General features: G+C 51.6%; 1 protein-coding gene across 1 annotated transcript in view; it reads left to right on the top strand.

Annotated features, from left to right (window-relative positions):
• The window catches only part of CHCHD6 (coiled-coil-helix-coiled-coil-helix domain containing 6), a 160,789-nt gene that overhangs the window by 86,558 nt on the left and 58,632 nt on the right, over nt 1–15,599 (top strand). Inside the window, 1 exon segment of the mRNA XM_021069811.1 lies at nt 8,564–8,647. Coding sequence (XP_020925470.1) covers nt 8,564–8,647 — 84 coding nt within the window.

Genomic DNA, 15,599 nt, shown 5'->3' with positions numbered 1-15,599 from the left:
TGTTTGCTTGCTTTTTATGGCTCCACCCACAGCATAAGGAAGTTCCCGATTGGAGCTACAGCTGCTGGCCACAGCAATGCCACAGCCACAGCAATGCAGGATCCGCAACCTATACCACAGCTCACATCTCATCTGCAACCTATACCACAGCTCTCATCTGCAACCTATACCACAGCTCACGGCAACACCAGATCCCCAACCCACTGAGCAAGGCCAGGGATTGAATCATATCCTTGCGGATGCTAGTTGGATTTCTTTCCACTGCACCATGACGGGAACTCCTATTAATTTGTGTTTGATTTATTTTGGTTTATAAATCAGGGAAAATTATGAACTGTAAACCTATCATCATTGGCACACAGCTTGTACATTTCTGTTGCATCATTTGTCACTTGAACTAATTGGCTGATTGCTTAAACTTCTTGGGTCTGTGGGTTTATACTTCTTCTTTTTTTTTTTCTTTTGTCTTTTTAGGGCTGTACCCCAGGTGTATGGAGGTTCACAGGCTAGGGACTGAATTGGAGCTACAGGTGCTGACCTACACCACAGCCACAGCAATGCCAGGTCCGAGCCATGTCTGTGACCTACACCACAGCTCATGGCAACACTGGATCCTTAACCCACTGAGTGAGGCCAGGGCTCGAACCTGCGTCCTCGTGGATACTAGTCAAATTTATTTCTGCTGAGCCTTGATGAGAATTCCTGTACTTTTTAACATATCTAGAAATTTTCATTCACTGTTCTTAAAATATTCAAATATTTTTCCACTACCACCTTCTCCCCCAGGATTCCAACTCTACACATTACAGATGACATTGAAATTGTTCTTTGGGTCATTGATATCACAGTTACCATCTCAGCCTTTCGCTTCAAATAGTTTATATTTCAGTTCTCAGAGTTGTATCTGGTTCTTTTTAGTAGTGTCCATTTATCCATCATGTCCACACTTTCCTTTAAATCTTTGAATATATTTATAATAGCTATTTTAAAGTCCTCATCTGCTAATTCTATCATCTCTGTCATTTCCACATTTCTTTTTAAGGACTACTTTTCCTCCCAGTTAGGAGTCATGGATTATCTAATAATATGTTTAATTTGTAAACGTTTGAGGATTTTCTAGGTGTCTTACTAATTCCTAATTTAATACTTTTTTGGTCATAGAAGATATTTTGTATGATTTCATGTGTTATTGTTTCTTGTAGCCCAGGATGTAGTCTATCTTCATGACTATTCCATGTTCACTCAGGGAGAAAGTATGTCTGCAGCTGTTTCTTGGGGTTTTCTGTAAACACCAGTTAGGTCCTGTTGGATCTGAATACTCTTCATATCTTCCATGTTGTTGGTTTTTCAATTATTCTGTCACTATTTTGAGAGATATTAAAGTCTTCGACTATGGTTGTGGATTTACAATGTTCTTCAGTCTGTCAGATGTGTTTTATGCATTTGGGATTTTTATTATTAGGTGCATACATGTTTATAATTGTTATTTCCTCCTGAATAGCTGTCTCTTTTATAATTATGAAGTACCCTTCTTTCTATCTGATGATATTTTTTGTCCCAAATTCTCCTTTATTTGACATTAATATAGCTACACTAGCTTTCTTATACTCAGTGTGCATGGCATATCTTTTCCCTGTTTCAAAAAACCTATCTGCGTCTTTATGTGTAAAATGCTTTTTTTAGCCATGCCCACAGCATGCAGAAGTTCCTGAGCCAGGGATTGAACCCACGCCACAGCACTAACCCAAGCCCCAGCAGTGATCACACTGAGTCCTTAAGTGCTACGCCACTAGGGAACTCTTAAAATGTATTTTTATTGATAGCATATAGTTAGTGTTTGGTCTTTTCATTGGGGTGTATGTGGTAGGCAGAGTAATGGCCCTCCAAGGATGTCCACCTCTTGGTCATCATGGGGTCAGGGCCATGTGGGGCCCGAGCAACCACTGGACACAGAAAAACATGAGGAAATAGACTCTGCTCCAGAGCTTCCAGGATGCAGCCCTGCCAACACTGCTATTTTAGCCAAATAAGAACCACTTGGGACTTCTGACCTCAGGGCTGTCAGGGAAGATGGTTGATTTAAGCCACTATGTTTTTGGTAAATTCTTACAAAGCAATAGGAAACTAATGCAGGCGTTAAGTCTGTTTATGTTTAATATTATTATTAGTATGATTGCATTTAAGTTGACCATCTTGATATTTCATTTGTTTGTTACATCTGTTCTTTGTTCCTCTGTTACTACTTTCTTGCAGTTTTTTTTTTTTTTAAAGGGAGAGTGTGGAGATGAATTAGTATATTTTACAATTTCAGTTTCTTTCCTCTGCTGACTTAAAAACTTTTTTTTTTTTCTTTTTAGGGCTGCAGCTGCAGCAAATGGAAGTTCCCAGGCTAGAGGTCGAATTGGAGCTGCAGCTACCGACCTACACCAAAGCCACAGCCACGGCCACCTTGGATCCAAGTGAGTCTGCAACCTAGCAGTGCATGGCAACACCAGATCTTTAACCCATTGAGCAAGGCCAGGGATTGAACTTACATCCTCATGGATACTTGTCAGGTTTGTTACTGCTGAGACACAACAGGAACTCCTTAAAGTTTTTTTTATTAAAGTATAATTGATTTACAGTGTTGTGCCAATGTCTGCTGTATAGCCAAGTGACCCACTCACACACATATATACATTCTTTTTTAATATTCTTTTCCATCATGTCCTAACCCAGGAGATTGGATTGGATATGTGCTATACAGTAGGACCTCATTACCCATCCATTCTTTTTTTTTTTTTTTTTTTTTTTGTCTTTTTTGCCATTTCTTGGGCCACTCCCACGGCATATGGAGGTTCCCAGGCTAGGGGTCCAATCGGAGCTGTAGCCACCAGCCTACACCAGAACCACAGCAATGCGGGATCTGAGCCGCGTCTGTGACCTACACCACAGCTCACGGCAATGCCGGATCCTTAACCCACTGAGCAAGGCCAGGGATCGAACCCGCAACCTCATGGTTCTTAGTCGGATTCATTAACTACTGCGCCACGAGGGGAACTCCTACCCATCCATTCTAAATGTAATAGTTTGTATCTACTAACTCCAAACTCCTAGTCCCTGCCACTCCCTCCTTCTCCCCCTTGGCAACTACAGGTCTGCTCTCCATGTCTGTGAGGCGGTTTCTGTTTTGTAGTTGTGTTCATTTGTGCCGTATTTTAGATTCCACATATAAGTAATATATGGCATTTGTCTTTCTCTTTCTGACTTACTTCACTTAGTATGTAGCATCCATGTTGCTACAAATGGCGTTATTGTACTTTTTATGGCTGAGGAGTATTCCATCATGTGTAGGTACTACATCTTCTTAATCCATTCATCTGTTGATGGACATTTAGGTTGTTTCCATGGCTTGGCTATTGTGAATAGTGCTGTTGTGAACATACAGGTGCATGTATCTTTTTGAGTGAAAGTTTTGTCCAGATATATGCCCAACAGTGGGATTGCTGGATCGTGTGGTAATTCTATATTTAGTTTTTTGAGGAACCTCCATACTGTTCGCCATAGTGGCTGCACCAATTTACATTCTCACCAATAGTGTGGGAGGGTTTCCTTTTCTTCACACCCTTTCCAGCATTTGTTATTTGGGGACTTATTAATGATGGCCATTCTGAGTGGTGTGTCTCCTGACTTTTTGGTTGTTGTCGTTCAACTCTTTTTTTTTTTTTTCTCATTTTTTTAGAAGTTTTATTGAGGTATGGTTGATATACATTGTTGTGATCTACTGACATTTAATTCTGCCCTTTTCGTTAATTTTTTAGTAGTTCTAGAAATTATTGTAAAAAAATTTATGACAGTCTGTGCTCAAAAAGTATCCTGTTATTTCAGGAATTATTTAAGAATGTCACAAAAAACCCTGCTTGGGATTTTTCTGAGCATCTCAGATTTGTCATTTGTTGTCCTTGTTAATATTGGAAAATTCTTGGCCTTTACCTCTTCATTCTTTTGCCCATATTTCTCTTCTTCTACTAGGACTTCAATTAAATGTGTGCTATATCACTTGATACCATTCATTTTTCATGATTTATCTCTTTGTGTTTCATTTTGGATAATTTCTAATTGTTTCCAAGGTCATTGATTCTTTTCTTTGTCCAGTCTAATAAACCCATGATTGCAAGCATCTCCACTTGATTCTATTCTGTAGTTTGGGTGGTGTCAGTGAGAGTGGTGAAAGCACTGCTGAAAACCCCCTTTTCCATAAAAGTAATGAAAATGGTCAGAGTCTATTTTTTCAGGACTGAAAATAAACCAAAGGCCTGTAAGCATCCAGGAGCATTTGTTCAGAAAAGCGGGTGAATCTCAGTAAGGACAGAGAGCTTCACAGCATTTCAGACTGTCTTCTTCCTCTCCTCGTCTCCCCAGCTGAGCAGGTATCCAGCGGCCTGGCACCTGCTGCACAGGGCAGGCAAGGATTGGAGGCCTGCACAACCCCATTCCCAGAGGATTATCACTCCTTTTCCTATCTGGAGGACCCCACTTGCAAAGCTGACTGTATTTGAAATGACTCAGAAGTTGTCAATTTTAACAGCAGCGATTCCCCCAGGGGCATTTGCCATAAACCATCAGAGGCCATTGTTGAACACCTGGATGTCTGACAAGGTGGAGGGCAGTTTGGGGCAAATAGTGGGACAGCCCAAATACTTGGAAAGAAAAGCTAGAGGAAAGAGGAACAAAGGAGGCTTTGAAAAGCTCCATTTTCCTTGGAAGCTGGAGGCCACATGTTGTGTAGGACTGTGCACAGGGAGATCTCAAGGACTCCACCCTGTCAAAGGCCAGCGTCAGAGAACCTTGAAAGCAGCAGGAGAGAAACGACCTTTCCTGTCCAGGACCCTTGGTGGCATTGGCGGCTGGTTTCTCCTCATGAAGAGTGGGGGCCTCAGAGTGTCTGTGTCACAGGGCATGCTCCATGGCTTCTCCACACCGCCCACCCTTTCCTGCAAGACTCTCTAACATGTTCATTGTGGCCGCTTTAACACCTGGACCACTGTTGAATCTGGCTCGATGGACAATTTCCTCTTTATGGTACATCTTTACCTTCTTGTGTGTTTAAGTTTTTGATTGAATGCTGAACCTTTTGCGTAAACAGAACAGAACAGTGGGTATTGCAGTATCTGTTTATGTCAGTGAAGGATTTTCTGTTGTTCTTTCAGATCCTTAGTTTGGAGGACTGTGTCTCTTATAAGTGGCATATAGTTGGATTTCCTTTTTCTTTCTTTTATCCAAAGTGGTGATCTTTTTCTTTTAAGGATGAGATTATTGAGTTTGTGTTTTTTATTAGTTATCTATTGCCAAGTAACAAGTTACGAAGTAAGTGGTTTAAAACAATAACCATATATAACCTCACGTGATCTGTAGGTCTGGGACTGGCCTGCCTTGATCCGGTGCATCTCTGCCCCTGGTCTCTTGTGGGCTGCAGTCAGGGTGTAGCCAGGGCTGAGGTCTCCAGTGACGGCTCCGCAAGGACAGGGGTGGGAGTGAGACATGGATCTCCCATATCCACGGCCCTCTTGGGCCTTGGCCAGAGGCCCCTCAGCTCTGTGCTGTGTGGGTGTCTCCAGAGCACAGAGGGCAGCTTGTTCCTGGGTGTGGACGAGCGGGAGGGAGCCAGCCAGACAGCACGATCTTTGCTCCTGGAAAGTACCTCCTGCCATCGCTCATCAGGGATCCCTGGGGACATCGCAGGAGCTGCAGCTCCTCCCTCCTTCTCCTCCCACCCCTTCCTACCTCATCTGTTACCACGTCCATCCCATGTCCTCCCCCACTGCCCGCTCTGCGTCTCCCCAGTGTCCACTAGGCTCTGGACCTGGGTCTGTGCTCTGCCCTCGCCTTTCCCAGCTCCCCTGTCACCTGCGTCCATATCTCCCATTGCAACATTTGGGACAAATCTCTGTGCTGCGTCCCAGTTGCCTAATTTCCCCCTACTGCCCCCAGCTCAGGGCTTGTCTTATCCATTTTATTCCTTGTTTTGAAGGAATTTAAATTCATAATAGTTACCTGTTTGAGGGCTTGCCTGTTTCAGGTTCATAACTTTTTAAAAATCAGTTCATTTATCTTGTTGTGCACCTTAAACTGACATGCTTAAAATCCTTTCTCATTTGGAAAACTACACTGGCTGAACATTTGATGATGTTCAGGAATTCATTTTTTTCGGTAGGCAATACAAAACTGTGTTTCCTAAACTGTGGTTCTGTTTAGGAAAATAAAAGTCCTTGTCTCTTAGAGAAATATATTGAAGTTTGTACAGATAAAATGATCTGCTATGAGAGAGTTAGGGGTAGGGAGGGCTGGACACTATAGTGGAAACAAGATTTCCTTCAGTTTATATATAATTTTGAAGCTTAGTGATGACCATCTGGGTTTTAAAACATATTATTATAAAATTTCGTATTTTAAAATAGTTTCATATGTATTTTACTATTTCTATAACATCTGGGTTTAATATTATTTTTGTACAATGCAACATTTTTGCATAAGGAAGGTTTTAAAGGTCCCCTGTTGTGACGTCCCGTCTCAGGATTTTGTGTGGAGTGACTCTGCACCCACCTGCTGGCTGGCAGCCTTTCTAAGCTGACACGTCCTGTGCATTTGGGGTTTGGTTCACAAACCTGTTTTGAGTAGAAGGTTCGGTTTTGGTCTTGCTTTGCTTTGTTTCTCTGTCATTTTCTTTCTTTTTTTTTTTTTGTCTTTTTGTCTTTTTGCCATTTCTTGGGCCACTCCCACGGCATATGGAGGTTCCCAGGCTAGGGGTCGAATCGGAGCTGTAGCTGCTGGCCTATACCAGGGCCATGGCAATGCGGGATCCGAGCTGCGTCTCTGACCTACACCACAGCTCACGGTAACACTGGATCCTTAACCCACTGAGCAAGGCCAGGGATCGAACCCGCAACCTCATGGTTCCTAGTTGGATTCGTTAACCACTGCGCCATGACGGGAACTCCTCTCTGTCATTTTCTTGTCTCCCTGCCAAGCATTTCTCTAGTGGCCTACACCTGCCCCAGGGCTGGGTGTGACCGTAGCCATGCTCTCTGAGGCCTGTCCCCTGCTGCTGTGGCCTGGGGTCTGAGGGGATGGAGCTGCTGCCTCTGGGCTGGTCAAGGGGTTGGCACCATGTGCCCTTTCCACAGCCCCCGAGCATCACCTCCTATCTGTCATGGTTGATGGAGTTCAGTGAGCCCCAGAGGTGACTGAGCAGGCAGGGGGCTGAGAGGCTTCCAAGGGGTCTCTCCCAGCATATGGCGTCCTTTCTCAGACACTGCTCTGGGCGCTGCATGTCCCCATAGCTGTGAAAGGCCTCACAGGCCTCTCGTCTGCTTGGGGAGTTTGGCCTGGATCTTAGCTCTTCCTCCATCCCTGTCCCTCATTGCAGGGACACAAGCCTCTGCCTGAGGAGGTACCCTGGGCAGGTGCATGGGCAGGAAGGTGGTGGTGGCCTAGGAGGAGTCTGTCTCCTCCTGTCCACTGGCCCTGTGAGCGGCAGTTTGTTTTCAGATGCCATCCACAGGGGCCAGGCCAGAGTTCTACGGGAGGCAGAGCACAGCCTGCCCAGGGCCCTGCCACTCAACGCAGAGCTGGTGCACAGCCCCTGCCAGCGATCTGGTGCCCTGAGCCTAGGCTGTCCCTTGGGTACTGGCTGGGGTTCCTGCCTGGGAATGGGGCTTTCAGAGCCTGCCTTGTCCTGCCTAGCACTTGTGAACAGTTCAGGCCCATGTGCTGACCCCTTGCCCTTGCCTGGTCTTGTGCGCTTGGGGTCGAGAGCACTAGTGACCCACACACCCGGGCCGGTCCCTGAGTGCTTGGTCTTGGCTGGGCCACTGGTGAGAAGAGCGTGTGACACCCTCCCAAGCATCAGGCCAGCCTACCTGCTCTGGGGCAGAGGCAGGTGTGGGCCCCGAAACAGGGTGGTTCCAAGGGACTCTGGGGACAGGGGCCTCCCGCAAGGAGAACACATGTCCCTGTTTTGCTCTCTGTCCCTTTTGGGGACTGCCTCAGCCCAACCCTTCCCCTGGGGCTGCCCTCTGGCCCCACACACAGCTGCGGGTGGGAGTTGTCTGGGCACACGGCAATGAGCTGGCACTCAGGGTCAGGGACTCATGTCAGGTCCCGCGGTGGGTTAAAGTAGGGGCTCAGCCCTAGGTCTGCTGGCTCAGCCCCACAGGCTTCTGTGACCTGGAGGGGCCACATTTGTTCCTGTTAGGAGGCCAAGGGGCAGCTGTCCCTCCAGGTTCTGATAATCCTCTCCCTTCAGCTCCCTGACCCTGGAGGTAGGAGAAGGCCTCTGGGCGTCCCTGCAACTCAGAGCCCAGAGCACGAGTCGCCGGGGCTCAGTGCCAGAGGATGGTGTGGGCTTGCAGGGGCTGTGGCCTCTGTGCCATGTTGTAGTGGTCCCCCGCCTCCAACTTCAGAGCCTGTGGGGAGCACTCAAACCCGCTGTGCCCACACTTGCCCTCATAAGGAGCTCGCTGTCTGCACAGTGTCCCGCGGTCTCCTCCCTGGATGGCTAACGAGGGCTCTGCTCTCTCCCCAGGCCAGGGAGCTGGAAAGCCGAGAGGCAGAGCTGAGACGCCGTGATGCTTTCTACAAGGAGCAGCTGGGGGGCCTGGAGAGGAAGGTAAGTGACACTGTTCCCGGGGCGCGGGGTGGAAGAGCTTGTCCCCTTCCCTGTCCCCGTCCCATGTCAGCACAGGCCTGCTGCGGAGGAGGCAGCCGTGGCATGAAGCCTCATGATCTGAACACAACCTGTGTCACGGGTTTTCTCCTCTCTCTTCTTCTGGGGATGAGCCTTTCAGGCAAAAGATTCAGGGACACATCACACCCTTTGCAAGCCTGCAGCAACGCCTGAAAATCCATCTGGTAACTTGCTTACTGCACGGGTGCCTTAATTTGTTGATCATGAAAGAGTCTTCTAAGAAAAGGCTTAAAATGTGGGTCGGGGGGAAGTCAAGACACACGGTTCTCCCATCTAGAGCTGTTCAGGTGCCGGGCTCGCCTGTCACAGGTTTGAGCTTTGGAGCCAACTGTGTGCCAAGATCTGATTCCTGGCTCATACCCTGCAGCCTAGCAGCGAAGACAGGGATGGGGGGGCTCCCCCTCCGTGCACCGGGGAGGACACCCCGTTGTGCCCTGCGGTCCTGGGGGACACCGGGGTGTGAGGTGTGCAGAGCTGGCCCTGCAGCAGCACTGCTCCCTGGAGTAGCTTCCTGTCCTGGCTGCTAATGCCATAATGACAAGGAGTGTGACCTGTGCCCTGCAAATGGGAAGCGAGCCCACCAACCGCAGCTCTGATGCAGCTGTAAGAGTGTCCTGTGGCCGTGTGTGGCTGGCTGTATCCCTGTGTTTCCCGCTCTGGGCCTGGCTCCTGGGACCATGTGCCCCTGTGCATTTGGGGTGGGGAGCAGTGGCCTCACAGCACATTAAGGAAGCTTCAGAGGAGGTGTGGAAACAGTCTCCTCTCTGTCACTTAAACACCAGTGTTTTGGTCCCTGGAGTGGGGGGTGAAAGGGCAGAGCGGCCCAGGCACAAGCCTGGCGGGCTTTTGCCAGGGACAGTCTTGCTTCTGTAACGGCTGGGGCAACAGAGACTCTTTTCTAGTAGCCATTGCTATTGTGTTTTTATATAAATTCTGCCTCATTTGTTAAAACGCTCAGACCTTAGCATTTTCAGCTTCTGTGCACATGGTTTCAGGGCCTTCCCCACCCCCTCTGCCCCATTTCTTTCTAAGCTTAGAAATTGATGGTGGAAACCTGTTTGGAGCAGACTTGGAACAGCTACCAAATCATCCTCATCCTTGACACCCCAGCAGCTGGGAGCTGGTCCCTGTGGAGGAGGTTTGGGTGGGGGCGCCGAGGCCCTTCTGCCCCAAGGGCCGCCTGGATCCAGGCTCATGTCAGGCACCGAAGGGCAGGAGAGACCATGGAGTCCAGACCTGTTTTCAGGGGAGGGGACTTCTTGACCTTCTGTGCCCTCCACTACCGTCCTTGAGAGCTGGAAGCAGGTTCTCTCAGTGCGTGTGTGTCACGATCTTGCTGCGTACAGTTCCTCACACCCAGGCCATCAGGTCCGAGTGAGGAGGGCAGTGAGCTGCTGGGTTCACAGAGACTCGCCAGAGTCTCAGGCCGGGAAGCAGAGCCTAGTGTGATATCCACACCAGGGTCACGCCTCATGTGCTCAGGGAGCAAGTTCCCATCACGTGCCCAGTGGAGGGGCTGCTTGGGAGCTGTGGGCCCCAAGGGTGGTGTTTCAGATGTGCTCCCACGCACTGCAGCAGGTCACCTGGCCAGGCCGCCTTGAGAAGCTGTTGTCCAGGGTCCCTGAAGCTGTTGGAGCCATGTCCCAGGCCCTTGAATCCTGGGGCCCTCAAGCCTGTGCCCAACAGGGTGTTTCACTAGCAGAGAAAGATCCATGAGGCCTCACACACGAGGCCCAGGCCAGCACCGGGGAGTGCGGATGCCCAACAGCCCTTCCACGCGCCCTAGCATGGAGCCCGATCAGAACGGGGAAGATGGGTGGGGGCTGCAGGTGTGTGTGTGTCCTGTCCTTGGCCTGGGTGTTGCCTCCGCAGGTCCCATAGCAAGGATTCAGCAGTTGATCTGGGGCAGTTTGTCCTCTTCTGTCGGAATGTCGTAGGACTGCTGTCCGCTCTGCCTTCATTGCCCCCAGGTCCCCGGGCTGTGTCCCAGTGCTCGTCACCCTGTCCTAGCTGTGAGCTCAGCGTCCTCTGGGCCTGACTCCTTGGGGTGACTGGCTGGGGACGTGGGGTCTGCAGGGAGCAGTGCTCGGTGAACCTTTGTAGGAGTATCATAGAGGGTTGTGAGCAGGGGAGGTGGGCTCCCAGGTGGCAGCTGTGTTTGGGCATAAGCTTGAGGTAGGGGACCTAAGGGCATGGGGCTGTGGGGTGACGTGCCAGTGCAGCTGGCTTGGATTGTGGGCCTCCCTCTGGGATGCTGCTGAGACCTCTTGAAGGGCTACAGCTGGAGAGAGTTGAGCAAGAACGTCGAGAAGAACAACGGTGCCCCTAAGCAAAAGGAGACGTGCATGAAGCTGCACGTGGGCGAGAGGACGCCTATGGGGAGGCGCCCACATGCTGGTCACTGCAGTCGCTACAACTGCACGAGCGACTACTACATGCAAGGCTCCTTTACATCCCCGTGGTCCCTGCAGCTGCCCCTTGAGATGAAGCCCTGGCTGGTGGCGCCGCATGTTGCTTAACCCCGGACTTTCCAGGGCACGAGGTCCCTGCCAGGTGTGCAGGCCGGAGAGCGCAGAGTCAAGAAAGGCCTCTGAGGTGCGCTTTTGCAGGGCAGGTGGGCACCTGGAGGGAGCCTTTCCAGGGTCACAGTGGAGACCGAAGCTGGGCGTGTGCGGAGTTAGGGTCGCAGTGAACCAGGGAAGTTCCATCAGAGAGAGCAGAGCCGGGGGCGGGGGTCAAGAGGGACTAGCTGAGCGTGTTGATGGCAGGAGAATCCCTAGCATCTCTGGGAGGAGCTGATGAAATCAGGGCCCAAAGAGGGTGGAGGGCTGCTTGCCCCAAGGCCCCTCTGGCTGGGGAAGGCGTCCCCGACCCCCCTTGGCCTCTCTCCATGAGCTCTGCCACACTTGGTGCAGGAAGCCTCTTTCTGGAGCCCATCAGTGATTCCTCATGGTGTCAGGACAGGGCTGACATTCAGTGCCTGGCCTCAGGGCTCTGTGATCCAGCCCTGCCTGTGTGTTTAGCCTCTCCAGCCACTCCTCTGGCATTGGGATGCCCTGGAGGGCTTCTCCAACCCCTCCTACTGCCCCTGGTTGCCACCCAGCCCTCTTGGTTTTTTGCCCAGGGTGAGCACAGTGTCTGACTAGCATCACAGGTTGTCCAGTCCAGACAGAGGACAGTGCAGGGTAGCAGGGCAGAGGGAGACAGGGTCCTGGCTGTGTGCCACCAGCAGGGAGCCAGGGCCTCACAGCCCTGAAGCTTCCCTGGTGCCTGGCTTTCTGGCATGACCCAGAGTCTGCTTGGAGCTTGCCTGGCACTGCAGCAGCATTTTTTTTATTTTTAAAATTTTATTTATTTTCTTTTTGTGGCTGCATGTGCGGCATATGGAAGTTACCAGGCCAGGGATTGAATCAGAGCTTCATCTGCCAACCTACACCACAGCCACAACAATGCCAGATCTGAACCGCATCTGTGACCTACACCACAGCTCATGGCAATGCTGGATCCTTAACCCACTGAGCGAGGCCAGAGATCAAACCCACATCCTCACAGAGACAATCTCAGGTTCTTAACCCATAGAGCCAATGGGAACTCCTGCACTGCCTTTTAAAATTGCAGATATTGATTTCTTAAGTCATACCATTCACAGTAGAGAAAACAAAAATGCAGATCAACCCAAAGAATAAAATAAAATTTTGTCCAACTAGCCCCCACTAGAGGTGACCATTGCTAACACCCCGGTGGACAGTGCCCAGGCCTGCATGTTGTAACATTTGCAGAGGTGGGGCCCTAGCCCCTTGTGTGGTCAGCACCCTCGTAGAAACACTTTTTGCTGTGTCCCTGTCACTGGTGACAGAAGTGGGGGCTGATCAGCCTGACTTGCGTTCCATCTCGGGCCACTCTGGTTTCTAGGGACTCGGATGATAGAATCTGGTCAGGGTGAGGCTGGCAATGTCCCTGAGATTTGGCAAAAATGTGCCTTTTTATCCGAGTTGGGTCTCCGCCCTTTTCAGGCTCCTGGGTAGCGACTGAGAGGTCAGGAGCTTTCTCTTTGCCCTAGGCTGACCGAGCACCTTCTCCCTGGTGTGTGCCTGTCCTTGTCTCTGTCGCTTCTTATCCACTTTTAAAGCCCTGTCTTTGTTCCCAGTGTTTTCTGGCAGCTCAGTGTGAGGGGTCTTGACCCTTCCTGCCAGGTTCCCCAAGTCGAGCCACCCCTTGCTGGTCCCACCACCCTGTGACCTCACTGCACTACCGGAGGTGTGACTCTGTGAAGTCCCCTCTAGCTTCCTGAGACCCCGTAGAGCAGAAACCGTCAAGGGTTTTGCCTCTGAAACAGAGGGCAGCTCTGTGCCCTTCCTGGGAGATGCCTCTGCAGGGCTCTGGGGCTGGCTGACCATCCTGGGCTCTTGTTAAGGTCTAGTGTGATTGTATTTGTCAGCAGTGTGTTTTAAAGACCTTCCTGCTTACACTGTCTTCCTTTTGTGGAGCTGTCATTCTGACGGGCCATCTTCCCCATCAGCGGATGCTTGGTGATATCTGGGGACATGCCGGCTGGCTTGTTTGGGAATGGTATTGTCTGGTGTCTCATGGGTGGGGCTCAGGGATGCAGCTCCAGGTCCTGGTGCCCAGGGAAGCCCCAGAACCAGCCCTGTCAGGCACAGAATGTCGGAGGCCCCATGCAGGAGGTTCTGGCTTCATGGTCCCCAGGTGCCTGCTCAGAACTGCAGATCCCTCTGGAATGTCTGAGTCCAGCAGGGCCATGGACCCGTGTTTCTGTGGGTGCTCTCTGGGCTCTGCCATCTGAGAGATGCTGTGCTGGCCTTGGTACTGAGCACTGAGCTGGAGTTCCCAGCCTCTTGTCTGGGCAGACAGGCCCCAGGTCCCGGTCCTGAGCGCTGGGAGCACTGAGGCCACATGGCACTTCCTCTCCAGGAGGACTTCAGTCTAGTTCCAGTTTCTGTGGGGAGCCTGGGCTTCACCTCTCTCCCTACAGCCTGGGGGCAGTGATGCCTCAAGCAGCCGTCTTTCCACAGGTCTATGCCCTCAGGGTCTGGGGCCACCCGCTGTCCTGGGCAGCAGCTGACAAGGCACCCTGGCCCAGGTGCACCGTGTGTCTCCAACAGCTATTTCCTGTCATCTGGAGCCTGGGGCTGCAGTGCATCTGGGAGACCTGACAATGCTCAGGAGACCATGTCCAAGGTCTGCTCCCTGCCTTGCTGCTGTCACGGGTGGCGTTGGCAGGAGAGGGTCCACATAGACAAGGTGCCCAGGGCCTGGCCTTCCCTGGCACTGCTGGTTCGGGGCTGGTTCAGGGCTGGTTCAGGTTGGGCAGCCAAAGGTGCCTAATCCACAGCACTGGGCCTGGCTGGTGCGCAGTGATAAGGCCACCTGGGTGTCCAGGCTGCTCCGCCAGGCTCTGTGTCAGTCCCCTGCCACTGGCACCACTGAGCATGTGGGGAGGCCACTCTCATACTGGCTTTAAGGTGACCAGGCATAGTTTCCGTGGTCAAGTGTCCAAGAGCAGGCACCTGGCCGGAGGCTTTGTCTGCCCTCACATGGGCCCGTCCATGGATGTGGCCATTCTTATCAGACCTCGGGGACCACAAGTAGCTTGCATGAGGCCACAGCCTCCTAAGTGGTAGATGTGGGATTTCCATCTAGGGCTGGCTGACTTCAGAGGCTCAGCCCTTCGCTGGTGAAGCTGTGACAAATTTATCTTGTTAAAGGGCAGGCAGATGTGTTTCAGGGGTGGAAATGACACAGGGCCCTGCCTATCCTGTGTCCAGCCGTGTCCTCTTTGACAGTCCAATACCGTGTCCACGCTCGGGGGTGCTTGTCAAGGAGCCTCCCTCAGGGCGCTGGGGAACTCAGTGCCCTGGTTTGCGTTGCACCTGCTATAGGTGGAGGGTTTACCTGTGCCTTGTCCCGCCCTCGGGATGGGTGACAGTGGTCACAGTGGTCACAGTGCATGCAACCTGGAGGAGCCTTGGGACTGAGAGTGGTCGTTGGTTCAGGAAAACAGCATCACCGAGTCAAGGGCAGGGCTGGTGAAGAGGCCGAAAGTGCAGGAGGGCCTGGCAGGCTGAGGAGGAGATGGAGGGATCAGAGAGTGGTGTGGGGCTGCCTGCAAGGGGGGGCTGCTCTCCATGTGGCTGTTGTCCCGGGAAGCATGCCATGCACTCGTCCCCCAGCTGGAAACCTCAGGTTCAGGGGCTCTTTTCCCTCTTGTCCTAGTGTCTCACTCTCTCAGTCCATTCCCACACTTTCCAAAGGTTAAAAACTGCCCCCTCCTCTGCATCCCCACCACCCATCATCTGTCACCCAGGCAGGCATCACCCCTCAGGGTCTCCTGGCCTTTTAGTGGCCATCCCTCTGTCCCCGTCTAGGTGTCTCATTGCTCACCTGTGCTTCCTCGTCCTGCCCTGGGCTTACTTGGTCAGGCCCTGCCTGCCCTGCAGACTCAGCCCCGCCATTTCCCGCCCTTGAATCCTCCTGTCCCAGTGCAGTGTTCCCACCCTGTGTTGGCCTCCACACCCTGACTGACGTTGGTCAGCCTCCCGCCCCAGCTTGAGCTCCAGGTCAGGAAGTGATTCTTAACCGTCACAGCACTGAATATTCAGAATCCAGGGCAGAAAAAAGGGGGGAGAAGGGTCCTCTGTGGACAGCAACCCCCATACAGGCCCCTTCAGAGCACAGGCCTTCCTTCCTCCAGCAGCAGCTCAGGCTCATCCCCAGATACCGTGCCTGGGGCCGTGTGGGCAGCTGTGCACTGCCTGGAAAGCCAGGCCGGGGCCATCCTGGGCTCGCAGGCCAGTGATGACGCAGGGAGGGTATGGTCTTTAAGGACTTCCAGGCTCTCAGACTCCCTGTGCCA

Source organism: Sus scrofa, chromosome 13 (genome assembly GCF_000003025.6).
Source record: "Sus scrofa isolate TJ Tabasco breed Duroc chromosome 13, Sscrofa11.1, whole genome shotgun sequence".
Classification (NCBI taxonomy): Eukaryota; Metazoa; Chordata; class Mammalia; order Artiodactyla; family Suidae; genus Sus; species Sus scrofa.
The sequence above is the reverse complement of the archived record's forward strand: the minus strand, read 5'-3'. Positions and strand labels throughout refer to the sequence as shown.